Source organism: Lathyrus oleraceus, chromosome 2, assembly GCF_024323335.1.
Source record: "Lathyrus oleraceus cultivar Zhongwan6 chromosome 2, CAAS_Psat_ZW6_1.0, whole genome shotgun sequence".
In the NCBI taxonomy this organism is placed as follows: Eukaryota; Viridiplantae; Streptophyta; class Magnoliopsida; order Fabales; family Fabaceae; genus Lathyrus; species Lathyrus oleraceus.
In genome coordinates this window covers 432,833,478-432,852,930 of record NC_066580.1, presented here as the reverse complement: position 1 = coordinate 432,852,930, position 19,453 = coordinate 432,833,478, and the positions used below count along the sequence as shown (strand labels likewise).

The 19,453-nt window shown below is 35.0% G+C and overlaps 2 protein-coding genes and 1 long non-coding RNA gene across 6 annotated transcripts; 2 read left to right on the top strand and 1 right to left on the bottom strand.

Annotated features, from left to right (window-relative positions):
* The first annotated feature begins 212 nt into the window (after window positions 1-212).
* Window positions 213-2,492, top strand: LOC127119986 (uncharacterized). The gene is made up of 6 exons (XM_051050371.1): window positions 213-531; window positions 636-723; window positions 800-890; window positions 1,499-1,583; window positions 1,872-2,028; window positions 2,244-2,492. The coding sequence occupies exons 1-6, from the start codon at window positions 490-492 to the stop codon at window positions 2,357-2,359; spliced, it is 579 nt and encodes a 192-aa protein (XP_050906328.1). The 5' UTR covers window positions 213-489; the 3' UTR covers window positions 2,360-2,492.
* On the bottom strand, window positions 2,477-19,074 carry LOC127123564 (uncharacterized). The gene is made up of 25 exons (XM_051053775.1): window positions 18,962-19,074; window positions 9,468-9,601; window positions 9,297-9,381; window positions 8,991-9,173; window positions 8,854-8,945; window positions 8,665-8,765; window positions 8,461-8,533; window positions 7,966-8,341; window positions 7,561-7,884; window positions 7,204-7,407; window positions 6,993-7,088; window positions 6,819-6,879; window positions 6,601-6,728; window positions 6,255-6,501; window positions 5,953-6,101; window positions 5,746-5,867; window positions 5,476-5,599; window positions 5,341-5,399; window positions 5,073-5,163; window positions 4,813-4,990; window positions 4,454-4,555; window positions 4,061-4,182; window positions 3,196-3,255; window positions 2,930-3,052; window positions 2,477-2,806 (listed from the first exon to the last, which is right to left on the bottom strand). Exons 1-24 carry the CDS (start codon window positions 19,001-19,003, stop codon window positions 2,951-2,953), a joined length of 3,255 nt encoding a protein of 1,084 aa, XP_050909732.1. The 5' UTR covers window positions 19,004-19,074; the 3' UTR covers window positions 2,477-2,806; window positions 2,930-2,950.
* Window positions 10,343-15,092, top strand: LOC127119988 (uncharacterized). 4 transcript variants are annotated; one of them, XR_007802947.1, is made up of 4 exons: window positions 10,343-10,469; window positions 10,667-12,009; window positions 12,090-14,508; window positions 14,791-15,092. It is a non-coding gene; the product is annotated as an uncharacterized LOC127119988 (long non-coding RNA). The 4 variants fall into 4 exon arrangements; XR_007802948.1 differs by lacking the exon at window positions 10,667-12,009 and having other exon boundaries at window positions 10,369-10,584; XR_007802946.1 differs by having other exon boundaries at window positions 10,369-12,009; window positions 12,101-14,508.
* Window positions 19,075-19,453: the final 379 nt, after the last annotated feature.

The following is a 19,453-nucleotide window of genomic DNA, read 5'->3' as shown; positions in this document are numbered from 1 at the left end:
TAAACTCGGACATTTATTTTCTTTATTTTTGTATTTAAATACATTAGCTTTGGACCCACTATTATGATGTATTTTAATATGGAGAAAAAAAGGGAAAGAAATTTGTGTTCATTCACTATTTGAGTTTTTCATTAACAACATTGCAAAGTTTATTTGGGTCTTTGGAAATGAGAAACTATGTAAAATTTTGCTGATTTTGTAAAGTTTATCATTCCAAAGGTTATTTAATAAACAAAAATCATTTAAAAAACAAACCATGTTGTTCACATTGTGATTATTTAGTATCAATTTCACATTCATTTATTCTATTACTCGCAATCGATGACTATCCAAATGAATTGTGTCCTGAATCTAAGTCATTAAAGAAATTGGAATTGCCACATAATTAACTAAAACTTGAAAAGTTTAATTGAGAAATGTGTAAAACTATTAAAAAATAATTCCAACTACTTAAATATTCAGCACTGCGAAGATCGAGGAACAGAAACTATGTCTGGTGCTGGGAAATGCTTGCTAGTGACAGGTCCTCCTGTGAGTAATCCCTTCTCCGATTTCTTCTTCTCCTTTCTTTCAAATTTGAGTTACTTCCATTGTTACTCATCATTCATGTAATTGATTGATTTATTGTTTTTCAGGGTGTGGGAAAAAGCACTCTTATTATGAGAGTATTCGAAACTCTCAAAGCTTCAAATCCCACCCTCAAGGTTCAGGGTTTCTGTACTCGTAAGAATCTCTTCCTATCCCTTCACCACCCTTCCCCAATTCCCAAAACTTTTCAATGGTTTGATTGGTTTTGTAGGTGAAGTTAGACTCGCAGGTGAGAGGGTTGGTTTCGAAGTTGTCACACTTGATGGTCGCACATGCCCACTTGCTTCTTCCAGCTTTTCAAGGTTCTGTTTTTCATTCCGTTGCTAAAGATACTATCTTTTTTCTTGTTCTGTGTTTCTTGGTGATAATGGTGCCTGTGGTTATGTTTTAATCGATGTTTTAAAAAACCTGACTGGATATTGAATTGACGAGACCTCATAATCATGATTCAACTGCTTGAGCTGGGACAAAAGCACAATCGAACCGCGTAAATAACCTACTTGTAGACAATGCTGGTTTGAATCACGAGTTCGGTTCAGTTTTTAAAACATTGCTTTTAGCAAACACAGAACAACTTGAGATGATTTTTTAGGTGTTTCTAAAAATGTTGTGGCATTACAGAATTTGGATTAGATGCAGCCAGAATACCGCGTGCGTCGTCACTGCATTTAGTACATCTAGACCGTAGCATTAAATTTGGACGGTTCTAATTCCAAGTTTATATTTGTAATTTGCTTTGGTGAAATTGAAATATGAACAATCTTGATCCGAGCACCGATATGTGCTGACTGTTGTGACTTGTTATTTGGCAGCATATCAGACAATCCAGATCCTACATAACAGTCTTGTTTAGTTTTGTCAATGCTTTGCTTATTTGACTAAAGGGTGTGTTATTTAATGGCATTGGCAGCCAAGAGTCTCACAGATGGCCTAATGTTGGGAAGTATAAAGTTGATGTAGCATCTTTCGAGTCACTAGCACTGCCTGAGTTGCAGGTGAGCTTGCTTTTGCATACTGCTTGTCGCCGATGTTTCGCTTACACATTTTTCTTAACTTGATGGAAGAGGAGTATTGTCATAGTAGGTGGAGACTACATGAGTGTTTTTTTCTAATATATGACCATCCTTGCATATAAAAAACACTGTACTGGTAGTGTGCTTTTGAGCTGCTCCTTTGCATTTCTGAGTGTAAATTTGTCATTCAGGATATTCAAAGATGTTATTTACAGATACCCATATGTTAGACTACTCTCTGAAATTTGAAGAGACACACTTGATGAATAGGTTAGAGAAGACACTGATCTTTTCATCATTGACGAAGTTGGTAAGATGGAGTTATACAGTTCGTCATTCTTCCCTGCAGTTCTAAAAGTTTTGGAGTCAAATATCCCAATTTTGGCTTCCATTCCAGTTCCAAAATTTGGCAGAGATATACCTGCAGGTAAATTTCTCATACTTTCAAAATCCCTATTTTTCAAGCGTCATGTTTCTTTCTTGGCATGAGTGATTTTTCTTTTCTTGATGCTTTAAATGATTGAGATGAGACAAATCTGTCGTGAGCGTTGTTAACCATATATCTCAAAGATCTACTGATGTTTTGAGGATTTTAATGGATTTGCCGAACCTGTTAATGACTTATGTTTTGCATTTTCGCAGTTGCAACATTGAGGAATCATGCAGGAGCATCTTTGTTTACATTGAGTGTTAGTAACAGAGATGCTGTACGAGAACAGATACGCTCACTTCTGGAAGATCTGTTGATAAAGCACTAGTTGTTGCAAAGTTTGTCTTCTGAACTCATTTTCTTTAAGTTCTAAGTGCATTGTAATAGGAATCGCCATCTTTCACGACCATAGGCTAATAATACTCCAGTTAGTGAAATAAAAGGAGAAAATCTCAATGCAATTTGGACGTCGCATTTTAACTTTGTCCCATTTTTAAGAGTTGACATTTTAATTTGCGATTGTGTGTGTATGTAAATATTCCTAGGTGCAAATAATTCTACCAAAATAATTCTCTCCAAAGAGACAGAAGGTGGAGAGAAATATAAACATAAGCTTATGATACTTTGATTTACAAATTCCATGGAAAATGACTTGTTTACGTCCTTGAATCAGTTGTGTGTCTTTATCAATAAAATGTATAGCATAAAGTTGGAGCAATTGCTGTTTCATATGTACTTCAGGGAGCATTAAGTGCGATGGTCAAGCTTCTTTACTCTGCAATCCACATATGAAAGTAACAGTGCAGGTTAATTTCAAAAGAAGCAAAACTAGCACAGAATATATAAAGCTTTAAAATTGATATACAAGTAATTGAAAAATTAAAACAAAATTAGTTACCTTAGTACCTAACTGGTCTTATCAACTTTGTTTATCCTGTTCAGCGTTTCGCAGCACCTGTTTTGCCATCGATAAAAATGATTTTGCCTTATTTTGTATCTCTGCAGTACGTAGCTCAATACCCTGTCAAGTTATAGGAAAATATGTAAACAAATATATAGTGGATTTTCATCTTTCTTATTCTTATTTCTTCTTGCATTAATTGTCATGTGCTAAATGGTAACAATATACTGCAAAATTTTTGTGTCTGTCAACAAATAATATACCTGTAATTTCCTTGTGTTTTCCTGGAGCTTGCTCTCTGCAGATTTAGCGACGCTTGTTTCCTATAGCGCCAAATTCATGATTAGTATCATATTTCTGAAAACAAATACTAGTATTTTATATATATATGAAAGTTATGCTTATCAAATAGTGACACTCTCAGCCATGTGGGTATTCCCATTTTGACCTTCTCTATTTCTTTTAACATAAACTTCCCACACTATAGGCCTTAGCACTAACTGCACTTTTGAGCCAGCTTTCTCATCCCGGGTCCTATCAGATACCAAGTTATAACTTATTGTGAAGGATACTTCTTGAGATCTATTGCTATTAAACCCATAATTTCTAAGTTAAAATATACCATTTTTGTGGTAATTGTTATGCTCAAAATGGTAACTATATATCATTTTCTTGATTGGATCTTATTGATACTGATCAATCTTGACACTCAAACTGCATTTGCGTAAACAGATACACTTATCACTACCTCCAGACAGAAAACTAGTCCCTAGGCAACACATTTAACTTGTAAAAGTGTGCCATACTTGTGAACTGTTTCATGACAGAATGCAAGACAAGCCTTATAATGAATGGTGGATATGATTGTTAAGAGTCCCACATCGGACAATATATGGTCTGAACATGTGTTTATAAATGGAGGCAGTCCTCACTCTAAAAACCGGTTTTGTAGGGTTGAGTTAGGCCCAATCACACATTCTTAACATGGTATCAGAGCCTCGTCTAAGATCCGGTGGGCCACCTACTATGGTTTCTGTTATCGGGCCACCCACCATTTATTTCCACGCTCCAGATGTCCAGTCCTAGGCGTGAGGGGGTGTGTTAAGAGTCCCATAAATATATACTTACATTGGACGAAGAAGAAAATCCATATTTTTTCTTAATTTGACTGACTGCACCAATTTTCTTATCTGGTTGCTCTTCCTTATCTGATGCTTTTTGGTTGTCGCCCTTCATCTCTCTCACTTTTCCTGCATATTGATGCCCAATAAAATTAGCTAGTATATAGTAACACTCTTTATCATCTTGCTGTTTTCCTCTTCTTTTTGTAAGCAAAATATCTTATACTTAAACTGGTATTTCTCCAAATAAATATAAATCATGCTAAAATTATAGTAGCATCCTATATTATTAGCACAGGTTACATAGCATCTAGAGTAGTTCATTCAAGTTCTTGTTTCTTAGATCAAATATGAACATAAGAACAATAGTTTGCATAAAACTGAGCTCATTGTCACAAACCTTTCAAAGCCTGAAATTTGCCAGCCAATTTCTTCTTATTAAGAGCTCCTAATATGCTTTGTTCTTTGCGTATTTCTCTATGGTTCTCAAGATCCATGTCATCTATATAGGAGGAAAAGAGAACATCTCAAATTGGTTGCCTTAAACTCTAGTATCTAAATGCTATAAAATGCATTATATGGAGAAATAAGCTGAACTGCCTCTGGAAGCATATTAACATGTGACTGGAATTTCGTCATGTTTTATAATATTTGTGCTTTCTGTTCAACAGAGTCAGGCACCAGTTAAACCATGCACAAATTCATTGACACATAACAAATTTATCCTTTATGTCATGCATATCTGAAGCATTGTTATACCTAAGCTTGATTCTAGCTTATTTTCATCCACACTATTGTTGGCTTCCAGCGGAAAATTTGCATGTGAAAATATTGCAGAGAGTTCCTGGAGACTTTCTTTAGGATCTTCTTTTTCCATGAAGGGCATATACTTTTCTTTGCCGCCAGTAAAATCTTTGATAATCGAGTTGAATATGCCCTACACATAGACACGATTAAATGCATTCTGTATCCAAAATAATGGATATAGTTGGATAAGTTATTCATATGTTAATGTCAACCTTGTTTTCCTTATGTATGACTAGGTTAGGAACAAGCTCCTTTTGTGATACCATCCTTTCCTTCCCAATGCAGCCAACAGAGTCCAAAAGCCTACAAAGAAGTCAAACATTATGTAACGAGACTACTGATTTACCATTTACCAGTATCACTTTCATCTTTAGTTTCCAGTTTGAAAAAGAAAAAAACGAAGAAGATAAGACTGTAGGTATCGTTCCTTGCGGGAGATTGATAACAAGATTCTCAGCTCCATTCTTTAACCATATATACCTGAAAATATTCCTTTGGACCAACAACGAGACAACAAAAGTTTCCTGGTCACCATTCACCTGTAAACTGACCTTGAGTTAATTTGATATCATAAATATCAGAAGCTTGTTAGTCTAGTGAAAGATTCTGTCGTACCAGAACAATGTCTCCTCTGGATGAACAACATATCTGTTTGTCAGAAAATGACTTAAACTTCGGAGGTGAATAAGTGAAGCCTCTAATTGAAGTCTTCACTATCAAAGATAAGTCTGGTAAAGATCTAAATCAAAAAAGAAATAGTAAAGAAAAAAAAAATAATGCACCGGGAAAAAAATCAAAATATTGGTAAGTCTAATTCTATGTATTTTGTATGCTTATCAATTTATATTATGAAAAGTAAGTGCAGACTTCAGAAAGAAAATCCACCTTAATTCTACTTTTCCAGTGGTGAAAAGTAGTACGAGACCAATATCAGAGGCGCCGTAAAAAGCCGATGCCCAACAACAGGAAGAAGAGAACTTCTTTTTGTAAACCACCTTTTTGATTCCCTAAAACAATAGAAAGTAATTGTAAGCATTAGCTAGTCTTCCGGTTCTTTATAACTCGTAAGGATAAAAATAAAGAACATTGTACCTGTAGAGCATGCTCGAATGAATAGATATATAAAGCCTTCTCAGAACACAGCAAAGTTTTCTTTGTTGTTGCATCCTCAATATGATTCCCTTCTCTCAAATCAAAGCTATCTTTTCTAATTGATCTTGTAATTGGTTCACACTGTCCATCTGTATAACATAATAAAAAAAACTCTAATCCCTCACTGCCATTAATACTAGTTTTGAGGTTTGTATCCTAAACCAACTTTTTTTTCAGATCATTGATAATATATACCAATGCGTTTTACTAATTGTCCCTGTGTCAACTTTGCAAAATTTTACCTAACACCTTCATAAATAGAGCTTTAGATGGCTTCTTAGGATGAACAGATCCAGTGCTCATCATGTTTCCAGTTTCGCTATCCAGTGCAAAAACTGACGAGTCCTTTGTTCCGACTGCTAAGATGTTTTTCTCGAAATCGTACAACCTGCAGGCTATGAACTGCAGAGAGATGATACCAGTAGAAATTTCGCTTGAAATATGTTTCTGAAACAACAGAGATGGACCATCCATGTTAATAACCGAAACCTGTAACAAATTGATAGATATTTACACTAATTAGTGCTCTGAAGCTGATAAACAACTATAAACTCCAAGTGAAAGATAATAACTTGAAAAGTATCTTACATTTCCTTGATCAGAACCAACAGCAAGATGCCTTGAGCTATGATCTATAGTCATACAAATTACAGCACCAATAGTTTTTACATGTTTCATACTCTTGACTACATGATCAAACCCTTTTTTTGTATTTCCTACAAAAGATAAATGGAAATGCAAGTCATTATTAACTTAGTGCGAACTCTGCGGATTGTAAACTAAGCAACACGATATACATAAAATACCTGTAAGGGACATGAAGCCGTTGGAGGTGTAGGGTTCAGGTTTGAATCTGAATATACGAACCTGTAGATAATGTTCATATAATGCAAATAAAAATAAGCAGGTGCGGTGAAAATTTGCGAATGAACAGAAGGAAAATATCGATTTTCATCCATTCATAGTTGAATTAACCTTACCAGTCCGCTCTGATCACCAGAAATAAGGAGAAGAGAGTCGATGTCAAAATATAATTCTGTCAAGGGTACGCCACTTAAAGAATGGTCATTTTCGCTCTGCATTAAGACGAATGAAAGAATAATCATGAGCAAAAAAAAAAGTACATGTTCTTAGACTCAAATAAAGCTAACATTTGGACACAAACCAATATTTTTGGATTTGAAATACTACCTGCTGGTTTAATTGCAAAACTGGAATGAACAAGGGACATGATGCATCCCAAAAAGTTATAGCTCCATTTTTGTGTCCAGTTATGTACAAGTTTTTAATGTTTGAAAATCCAGAGAAGTTGGCAGAACTCAGGTTAATCCCCTCTCTGTGATTTGTTTCAATGGAAAAAAGCTGTGGATAATTTCTCAGCATCTGACTGTAATACTGCAATAGAAAAGAAACATAACAGTAAAACGGTTAACGTATTGAGAAATCAGATTTTTAATAATAATAATAAAAACAGAAGAATGATTCGATTCATCACGCAAATATTTTTTACTATGGTTCAGTAATAGAATAATTTCACAATGCTATTACCTCGTCTTCAGAATAGAACACATTGGTAGCGTTGGAGATGAATTTAGCTATGGTGATGCTTGAATCAGAAAGTGGTAACCTCACCATAACCTCCTTTGGCAGTGAGGGAGTGGACTTTGATTGCCATTGCAATAGATACCTTTCAATCAAGCTATCATCATACATATATACATGTCCTGATTTCCCAAGCAAAATCAATGAATTTTGTTTATGCTTGCTTTGCTCATTTGAGGATGATATAATCTCCATGTTAACACAGTATTCGGACAAATTAAGTCCTAACTTAGTCGTGCGAGTTTCGGTATGTTCATTCAACAACACTACCTGATTCATACAATCATATAATTAAACATTACGAGTTTGTTTGAATCGACTTATTTGAGTTTATCTACTGTCATAAGTTACCTGCATCGAGTTAGAAGCTCCCATGACATATAATCTACTAGACTTTCCTTCGGTATATATCCATTTTACTGATTCTATACAAGTTTTATCTGATTTATATCCCAAGTTGAATTTGAACATAGGAGTGTTTTTGCTGCTAAAACCAGAAGCTGAGCCATTTCCTGTGGTTAGAGAAGGAATGCTCCAAATGAAGAGATCTCCATTGTTGTACCCTACAACCACTTTGCTTCCATAAGGACACACCCAACACGCACATGACACTTTCTTTGTTTCATTATGCAGTGACTGCGACACGTTTCCGCCAGTTCTGAAAATGCATCTGCTCTCTTGAATATCCCATAGTATTATTTGGCCGTTTCTAAAGATTACGAGAACTCTGCATTGATTACATTAGAGAAAAGAAGTTTGATTTTTTGCGTAGAAAAATATCGATGAAGTAAATGCGTGATAAGCAATGTCTTAAAGGAAGGTAGGGTTTGTGAAAATCAGTATCACCTTTTACTTTCAGCTGCTGGTTGAGGCAATATGTGCGTCACAGCGATATCATCGAATACTTCATTTGAATTCCCTAAAAGATGATCAAAGAACTTAGATGACAATGTCTATATCTAGTAGACTACTCGTTTTTACTGACTCGATTGATAAAATTTTGAGGATCAAAATGATGATTTACTCGCAAAAATATGCATCTCATCTTACCAATAGAAGCTGAAAGGGGTATGAAGTAGTTCATCTTTACCACATGCCAATTTTGATCAAGCTTCAAAACTGAAACATTACCACTAGAAACTCCAATGTACCTGAAAATGTTGATACATGTTCATAACATTTGGTGCTTCAAATTTTAATTTCTCAAATAGCTTATTCTGAAGTAGAAGTATTACTTACATGTAGAGGCTGTGCTGAATGATTGCAAAAGAAGTGATTTCTTCTTTAATAATGTACAAATCACACAACAATTTCTTGTCTATGTCCCAAACCTAGATGCGAAAATAAAAATTCTGAGTAAATCAACTTAATGAAACACTTATAGCATAAACTCTTATCATATAGTAAAAATCTTTACGTATAAGTTTTGAAACACTGACACCTTGAGTCAATGTCAGTGTCCAAAATGTTTCCGGGATATTCGTGTTTTTGTTAAGTATACTTACCTCAATATGGTTATTTGAAGTGACATTTATAAGTATGCCTTGATTCTGAATGAACTATACATGCATAATAAACACCATAGTATTATTGTTAATTAGAAAATCATACTTAATATACTAGAAAATACATTTTCATAACATGAACCTCATGAGACATTTGATAAGGTAAAAAAATATAACCTGTAAGAATTTGGTACACACTGGCTTATTTGATTCAAGTAGGACTTGAGCATTATCTTTACCAAATAATTTAATCCTCCCATCACTTAAAAATGAAATAAAAAATGTCATAAAAAATAATTTTGAAGCATAAGTTTAAGAAATGAAGGTATGTACATGACAATAACATACTTGGTGGAAAGAGCCAATATGTTGTTGATATTGTGATAGGTAAAGTTGGTAGCACCTGATGGTACACCATGATGGAATATCAGCCGTGGATCTACATCTCTAGATTTTAATCCATCTGATGAATTTCCACCAACCTGCAAACCACATTATTATTTTACTAGACAAGATACATCTCTAACAGGATATCAAATTTTAGCATGATCTTTTTTCTTACTTTCAATATTTCAGTTTATTTAAACTATTTTGTTTATAGTTTTATCTCTTTTGTTTTTAAAATTAAATGAGTTTTTTTTTATAATAAAATCGACACATAAACTTTTATAACTTCTATTTCAATCGAGAGTCAAAATTGTTGGTGAATTGGTGATGTGGATTTTTGATACGGTCATGCAAATCTTTGGTGTAGTTGTGTGAGGGTGAACCTGAAACGTTAATACTCTAACGTTCAAGTCACTAAATAAATGAAAAAGGAATAGATTGAATTGTATTTAGAATCATACCTTAGACTGCACACAAAGTAACTTATATATGATGAATGGTAATTGGATTTATTTCGTATTGAACTTGTGGCCAACCCAAAACAATTGTCCTTAAGGCTTGTCGTAGCTTGACATACGAGAAGCCTTTCAAGAGATTGGGTCAGACTCTCTACAAGATCCTTACGCGGATAAATGGAAGAAATATGGGGCACAAACACATTAGATGTTAGTCTCATCATTGAGACGTTTCACATGATTTCCTTACACGTGACCCTAGGTTCGTAGGCTAGGGTATAACGCTTTCCCCTAGGATGTTTGAGTGCACTCAAGTGCCCTTATATTTTCAAGGCGAGACCTGACAGTTGTTTTTCATATTCCTATTTTCTTTAATTATAGATCGATTATTTATCCATCTCACTCTTCTATATAAAGATCACTTGGGTCTTTCAAATGATTTTTGCTCCTGCTTACAACTGAGAATTACTTTCTCTTCACTGACCTTTTCTTCATTCTCTGAGTTCAGGTGACCTCTAATTTCACCACCTTCTCTTTTTATCCGGGTTCGATGTTTCCTGATTCATCATCATTTTCGAGTTTCACTTGCCTTTAACAGTTTCTTCGCTTTACCTTTTATTTAGGTACCATTTATAATCCTTTTTTCTTGAATTTTACTAATTTGTTTTCTTGTCTTTTTCATGACCAATATTGAAAATATGCCAGCCAACATGATAAATGACCCTGATGATGGGGATTCTTCGTCATCTACACTATTTGAAAACTTAAAAATTCTAAATGATGATCTTTTAGAGGTTAATCGACTTAACCCCAATCTTGTCATGTTTAGCGACAATTTTGAGTCTGACGAGGGTTCTGTAGAAAGGGGCGATGAACCCTTTAACACCTTTACTGAGAAGAGTACCGAATAATATTCTAAAGAAGATGAAGAGATGAACTTCGGTAACCTTGATACAAGGGATGCAGATGCCAATCTTTCCTATTCTATCAGAGCTCATATAGATTTAGATGTTGATATAACAACTCAGAATGAACGTCAAACTCACTATTTTACTATAACTTTTAGGGATGAACATGGTCGAGATCATAGATTAGAGATCACATTAATTTTTATAGCCAATTAACAGTTTTGACCGACATTATCTTTTTCATGACCATCAAGTGGACATGGTTTGACATGAGAGTGATGGTTTGGTGGAGCCGATTGATGTTGGTTTATCCTGCTGGGTGGATACCTAACTAATGATGATGATTTCCTTCTACAAAAGTGAAGCTAGAGTGGGTGATGCTCACGTAGAAGTATGTCCACCCTCTGACTGACTGATTTCCCATGTCGACTCCAACAAGAGGATTTGTAGTTACTTTGATAGGTGTTCCATCCGCTTTTATGAATGCATATTTCACCAGTTGAAATTCAAGCTGCCCTTCAATAGGTTTGAGGAAAGAGTGTTAAAACACTTAAAGCTTGCCCATTATCAGCTACACCTGGTAGCTTGGGCATTTGTTAAAATGTTTTAGTACTCGTATGAATACTAGGATAAAGAAATACATGTGATCCTCTTATTTAATCTTTTCACCGTGACACGACCTCAAAAGATCCTTTCCAGAGACAAGGATTGATCTCGCCACATTAGACATCTAAAATATTTGTTGTATATATTGAAAGTTGGAAGAATTTAAAGGATCACTTCTTTTTGGTGATTCCGTAAGCTCTAGAGTCCCATTATGTATTATGCAGGATCTTTGACAAAAAAATCTTCCCAACCGGCCCTTTTGCCCTAGATTCAACTAAATGTAAATATAGGATTCAAAAGTGTTGGGTATGAAGCCACTTCAACTGGAAGTCGCGCACATATGATATTTCTTAGGACTCTCTAATCCAAAGGAAATATTGATGAAAGAGGATTTGATTACTTTATGGGAGCACTTGGGTTACGAAGAAGGAGCTGACCCTTCACATGTAAGACCTTTCATGTAGGTGAGGTGACTCATTAATACCCGAGCTGTAGTGGACACAACAAATGCTCAAGAGAGGAAATAACTCATTGGTGAGGATGAGGAATATATCTTTATATTTTTCTATGATATTCCTTTAAATTTTGCTAACTTTCTTTGCTCTTTTCTGGAGATACCATGAAGTTCATCAAGACCATTTTTAAAAGGAGAAAAGCCAGGACGAAAATTGACGTGCTCCATACTCCTCTTCCTACACCAATTTCAACTCTAGAGAAAATAACAACGAAATAACTCTATGCAGACACTAAGGCTTTGCTCACTGCCCAGACCCAGCCGGATCACCTTGAGCAGGACAAAAGACGGAGCAAAAAGTCCAATGATCGATCTGCTTCAGCGGCCGAAGGTAACAACAAACGATACCTGGACAAGAGTCTTGGCAAAGTAGGAGGACCAAATAAGAGGTCCAAGTCGTCTGGTCCTAACGCTATAAGGATTACCATGATCAACACTAAAATCGCTCCTCCCACGTTTCCTACCACTTTTCTCTCTCAGGTGCCTCACACTTCACAGGAAGCAAAAAATTTGCATCCCCGAATGGGACCTTGCTTATATCCAGAGACTCTATGACACAAGTAAGTTATAATCGATGGTGGAGATGACCTTTCACATGTTTCAAGGTGATTCCTTGATGAATCTTGCAACTACTAGTTGTGGAGAAACACTTGCTCCAGGTAATCCTTCTAAAGATAAGAAGCAATGGAAGATAAAGTACGACTCCATTGCTTATGAACAAACTTAACTTCAAGAAAAGGTGTCTGAGCTTCAGAAGGAAGTGAATAGGTTGTCTACTTTTCAAAAGGAGTTGGATACCCATGATGACCCTTTTAAGCTATCTACTTTGCAGGCATATCTGGAGAATAAAGAAAACTCCCTTGAATAAGCAAGGACTTCAGAGAATACATTGTCCTCTCGGGCCACTGCAGTTGTAGAGGCTCTAAAGATAGAGAAAGGGGATCACCAAGAAAAGATGACGACATTGAAGAAAGAGCTCGATGATGCCATCGACAAAGACCTTAAAGGAGTTTTTGATGGTTTCAAGAACACTTGCGACCAAGTGAGGATGATGTGAACCTTGACCGCACGCATAAAGGGACCATACTAGTTTTTCCGTTGCATTCTTCACGCTCTTGCATCACCGTCTTCTTCCTCTTGATCTACTCATAGATTTCAGTTTAAGAGAAAATGGAATCATTGCCTTCGTCGTGCTTATCAAGATCCTTCTATTTTAGAGTAACTAATTTTCACAAGTTTAAGCAAGAACGTGCATTACCTCTTCATCGAAGTGTCTTCCATTTCAAAAAAATTGAAGTTCCAGCTACTAGCAAGGATTGGTACTATAACACACCGATCAAAGCTTCAAATAAGAAACATATCACAAAGTTCAATATGAATCTACATTTATTCTCAAGAAGCAACAATGGCGAACCTTGACACCTCACCACAACGTGGACAACCTGAAGTGCAAAACTCTCAAGCTACATCAAAAATCACGGCATTCACAGGTTCAACTAACACTTTTGCTCCAAAACTCTCGATTAAGCTTCAAGAAAACAACTTCCTAATATGGAATCAACAGGTTGAAGGTGTAATTATGTCACACAAACTACACAAGATTGTGATAAACCCCCACACTTCACCAATATTAAAAAATGACCATGGTCAAATTGAAAACATTGTGTCTGAAGCCTATGAGGAATGGATTGTGCAAGATCAAGCTTTGTTCACTTGGTTATTCTCAACAATCTCAGAATATGTGTTTCCTAGAGTTCTTTCTTGCAAACATGCTTATGAGGTGTGGGACAAGATGCACAAATACTGTAATTCTCAGATGAAGGCACAAGTTCATCAACTGCGTGCAGAGCTCAAGATGAGCAAGAAAGGTACCAAAACTACCTTTGAATTTTTTCTTAGAATCATAGTTATAGCATACTCACTCATGGAAATTAGAGATCCTATCTCTGAACACGATCAAATTGATTCCATTCTCCAAGGCCTCCCCGAAGAGTAAAATCCATTCATCATGATGGTGTATAGAAAAACTGATCCGATGGACATCTATGAAGTAGAAGGTTTACTGTATGTTCATAAGGCCCAACTTGACAAATATCGTCAATAACTTACATCACCAAATGTATTAGCCAACGTTGTTCAAGCAGATGCGAATACACAAGCCAACAATTCACATAATTCAGGAGGTTCGAGTTATTACTCATGTGGTAGATGCAAACATGCTAGAGGAAGAGGCCAAGGCAGATCCAACTACAACTTCACAATTGGAAATCGACCAACTTGTCAACTTTGCAACAAGTATGGACATGCAGTAGTGGATTGCTGGCACAAGTTTGATGAACATTTTGAACCTACACAACCTAAGGCTCAAGCTCAAAGCTTTACATCCACCAATAACAATCAAGCTCAAGAAGGAAACAAGAATTAAGACTTAGCTACTTCTGCTAATGCATATCTAGCTCATTAGGATCAACTACAACTACCTCAGGGATTAGAATCTCATACATGGTTTGCAGACTCAGGTGCCTCCCACCATATCACTTCTAACCCTTCCAATTTGAAATATATTAAATCATGTGTTAGCCCAAATAAAGTAGTTCTTGTAAATGGACATAACTTAGAAGTTCAAGCTATAGGAAATACCAAATTTCATTATTCTCGTTGTGTCTAACACCAGTTCGCTACTAGCCAATCTTTTGCATGTGCCCAATATAACTAGAAATCTCATTTCAGTTTCAAATTTTTCCAAAGATAACAAAGTATATTTTGAGTTTTATCCTAACAAATGCTTTGTAAAATCTCAGGCATCTAGCCAAGTCCTTCTTGAAGGGTTCCTTGATGCAAGTGCCCTGTATTGCTTCAACAATGTGAAGGTGGAATCCTTAAAGGGTAACTTCCAACACAAGACATTTGGTGTAGAACCAATAACTAATAATGTAATAGTTTCCCAAAATTCTCTTACTATTGATAAACATGATTGTACTAGCTTAGATAAAGTTTACCTATGGAATTCTAGATTGCGGCATGCTCATCCCGAAGCAATTCATAAAGTTCTAAACTTGTGTAACCTACATGTTAAGAATAAAAAAACACTTGATTTCTGTCACTCTGGTTGTCTTGGCAAAGCTCACAAATCATTTGAACCATTGTCCACAACTAAGCACACTACTTTATTTGAACTTGTGCACACTGATTTATGGGGACCATCATTCAAACATTGGATACTCCTATTATATTTTCTTTTTGTATGCTTGTTCCAGGTACACTTGGATTTACTTACTCAATTACAAGATTGATGCCTTAATTGCATTCAAACTATTTCAAAGCTATGTGTCAACTCAGTTCAATGCAAAGACCAAGGCTATACAATCAAACTTTGGGGGAAAATTCAGGCCTTTCACTAAGTTACTTACTGAATAAGGAATAATTCATAGGTTAATTTGTCCATAGACCTCATATCAGAATGGAGTGGTGGAAAGAAAACATAAACAAATAGTAAAAATGAGGCCCACCATGCTTGCACATGCATCCATGCCAATTAGTATTTGGGATCACAACATCACCACTATAGTGTACTTGATCGACATGCCCTATACTAATGCGTTATCTAATTACAACTCACCTTTTTAGTTCTTATTCAATAAACAACCTGAATATGGCACAATCAAAACATTTGACTGTGCTTGCTATGCTTTAATCAAACCTTGCAACAAGAACAAACTCCAATTCAAAAGTGATCAATGCATATATCTAGGTGTTTCACCAACACATATAGGTCACAAATATCTCAATCTAAAAGGCACGATCTTCATATCAAAAGAGGATGTTTTCAATGAAACAGAGTTTCCTTGTAAAGCAAGTAATCTCAAAGAAGATGACAATTCACAACTTCTACCAAGCCATTTATCTAAGATTACAAACTTGAAGACGCTTCTACCTAAGCCCAACCTTTATCTTCACTTACATCAAATCTCATCCAATCAAACCTCACCCACTCATGTGTCTCCAACTATCCAAACACTTCATAATACTACAGACAACTTTAGCTCACCTATATAACTTAATGTTTTACCTGATACACATGATCACCTATCTACCTCTGAACACAAATAACCATCACCTCAAGAGTTGGTAAGTAACTCTTCCCATGTGTCAGACACCTGTCAGTTTCCAACTAGTCCCACTTCTCCACCCATCATCTCTTAGTAATAAAATGGGTCTACTGCACCTGTTTCAAAAAACCTTGACACCATATCACATAACTGTCAGGTCATGTCTGAATCTATTTCATCTTCGTTTCACACAAAAATCCCCTGGCCACACTTGTGGTAAATGATCACCCGATGCTCACTAGAGCCAAGAATGGAAAATCCAAGCCAAAAGCTTTCATAGTTCATGCTGAACCAACAATAACAAAGCAAGCCTTGGAACAACCTGAGTGGTTTTAGGAAATGAAATCAGAATATGATTCACTTATGAAGAATGATACATGGGTCCTGAATACTCTACCACCTGATAGGAAGCCAATTAGATGCAAATGGGTTTACAAATTCAAGGAAAATGCATATGGAAGCATCAACAAGTATAAAGCACGACTTGTAGCTAAGAACTTTAATCAACAACTAGGATTTGACTACCATGAGACATTTTATCTGATTGTGAAACCTACCATAATAAGGATCATACTCACACTAGCACTCACCAACAAGTGGGAAGTTCAACAAGTGGACATAAACAACACCTTCTTGAATGGGGAGCTGCACGAAGAGGTTTGCATACAAACACCACCAGGGTTTCTTGACACATGCGCTACCTTAGTGTTCAAACTAAAGAAAGCTATCTATGGCTTAAAACAAGCACCTCATGCATGGTATGAAAAACTCCACCAAGCCCTCCTGCAATTTGGTTTTGTCTCAAGCCAATGTGATCACTCTCTCTTTAGCTACCATCATCACAATATCATTCTGTATGAATTAGTGTATGTATATGATATTTTACTCACATGACCTGCATCATCTCTTCTTCACAAACTCATTAACAAGCTTCACACGACTTTTGTATTAAAGAAGCTAGGCACTCCTCAATATTTTCTTGGAATCAAGGTACATCACCAACCTTGTGGTGTTATTCTTCTAACTCAGACAAAATATACAAGATACCTCCTTGCTAAAGTTAACATGATAGAGGCCAAAGGCGTGACAACTCCCATGTGTAGAATGTTAAAACCTAGAAAGCATAGAGAAGACAAGCTACCTGATCCCTTTCTCTACAGATCCACAATTGGAGTGTTACAATATGCAACCTTAACTCGATCTGACATTTCCTTTTGTGTAAATAAAACATGCCAATACATGGTTGAATCACATTGGAGTATGGTTAAAAGAATGTTATGATATCTCAGTGGCACAAACTCACATGGATTACTTCTTGGACTTGCACATTCCATGCACAAACTCTCACTAAGAGCATATATAGACTCAAATTGGGCAATCGACCCCAATGAGAGGCGCTCGACCTCAGGTTCATGTGTGTTCCTTGGACCTAATCTAGTTGGTTGGAGTTTCAAGAAACAATCACTGGTAGCCCGATCTAGCATAGAGGCGGAGTATTGTGCATTAACGCATATACCAACTGAAGTCTTATGGATCGATTCACTCCTTTAAGAACTCTAAGTGCCTAATCTTCCACCCACGTTTCTCTATGATAATATCAATGCCGTAATGATATCTTATAATCCGATTATGCATGCTAGAACGAAGCATACTAGATTAATATTGATTTTGTTAGAGAAAGAGTTGCAACCAACAAACTTCAAATCCAACATGTTTTATTTCAAGCTCAGATTGCAGATATACTTACAAAAGCATTACCCTTAAATCTCTTAGTTTATTTTCGGGACAAACTCAAAATTTCTTGTCTCAAGTCACGAGTTTGAGGAGGAATGTTAGAGCATACATAGTTATATAAGATAGAAAGTAATTAGGAAGTTAGTTATGGTTGTTACACTTGAAGTAACTAACTCCTAACTCATACACGCATGTATAAATATAGAAGCCATAGGCTTCATTGATGTAATGAGAAAGATATTGAACTCAAGCAAAGCTTGATTCACTTCCACACCTCTTCCACGCATTCAAACACCTAAATGTTGTCTAACTATTCCTTCACACACTTTGACAATAGTGTAGGCAACTTCTTTTTTAAAGTATGTCAAGATAAAGGTCGACACAATCTCCTTTCGTACAAATATACATATATTTGTTCATCAAATAATATTATATGATCATACATTTCTAACCAAGTTAGTTAATTAATCTTTATGTCAACAATTATTTTTGAAGCTTTCAATAAGCTAAGTGAAGTGTAAAAAAGATAGCCAAGACTTTTTTTAATAAAAAAAAATCATATAAAAAATAATAAAAAGTAACAATTATAATAAAGATTGATATATTAGACAATTTTAAAGTTTAAATTAGTTTGTTTGGAACTCTTAGTAAACTGATCTTTAGAATGTAAAGAGAAAAATTGATTTGACAAAGTACAAGTTACATACTGTACAATTACTAGAACGAGTTTTATTCAGGACTAGATAGAAAAATAAGAAAATATAGTTTCCAAAGAAAAATAACAAAACTATTAAGATATATCCTAAATTTGAGTAAAAAAAATCATCTCCATCAAGTTGATCATAAAGAGTTATACTATAAGAGAGATTTACTTATAATTGTAATAAACTAACATAAAATAAAATATTTATACTAAAAGTGAAAGGTCGACTCAGAAATCAGAATCAATAGTTAATGTAATATCTGAGATAGTTATATGCATATGCTGTTGATGTTGAAACAATTGTACATGTTTTGAGATTTTAATTAAACCAAGAACTAATTATTGAATAAGAAAATATAATCACTAAACTATATGATAAGATGATGGTTGATGAATCTATGAAAGTGAAGATCGATATTGACTAACCTTCTTATTAGATGCCTTCTCCACGAGTTTCTTGACGAACATGATGAAGAGAAATTGGGTAATGCCAAATTCTAATATGCTTTGTGATAATCGAAAACAGATAAATTAATTTTATACTGCTTAATACAAAGATTAGCATTCACAATAAGTTCTTTCAAGGATTTATACAAAAGACAAACGAAATAATAGTTTTATGTTTCTCTCATCGGTCTTCATGGGCTAATAAAATACTAATAAAAACTTTTTTTTTATATAGTAATTTTTAGTTTTTGTTTTTTTATTTTAATTTGTATAATATTATTGGTTAATATTGAAATTAATTTCAATAATGTATATGTTTTTTATACAAAATTTCTAGAATATGTTGACCATACACATTAATTTTACTTTTTAGTTCCTTAAAAAAATAATATATATATATATATATATAATATATATATATATTATTATATATATAATATATATTATATAATATATATTATATATTATAAT

Bases quoted from the DNA above. Each gene is read 5' to 3' on its own strand.
- LOC127119986 (XM_051050371.1), top strand. From the start codon at position 490: ATGTCTGGTGCTGGGAAATGCTTGCTAGTGACAGGTCCTCCT. The intron at 891-1,498 runs GTTCTGTTTTTC...TGGCATTGGCAG, and splicing joins GCTTCTTCCAGCTTTTCAAG to CCAAGAGTCTCACAGATGGC. The intron at 2,029-2,243 runs GTAAATTTCTCA...GCATTTTCGCAG, and splicing joins TGGCAGAGATATACCTGCAG to TTGCAACATTGAGGAATCAT.
- LOC127123564 (XM_051053775.1), bottom strand. From the start codon at position 19,003: ATGTTCGTCAAGAAACTCGTGGAGAAGGCATCTAATAAGAAG. The intron at 9,382-9,467 runs GTATGTTATTGT...TTCATTTTTAAG, and splicing joins ATATTGGCTCTTTCCACCAA to TGATGGGAGGATTAAATTAT. The intron at 8,342-8,460 runs GTGATACTGATT...TAATCAATGCAG, and splicing joins CCAGCAGCTGAAAGTAAAAG to AGTTCTCGTAATCTTTAGAA.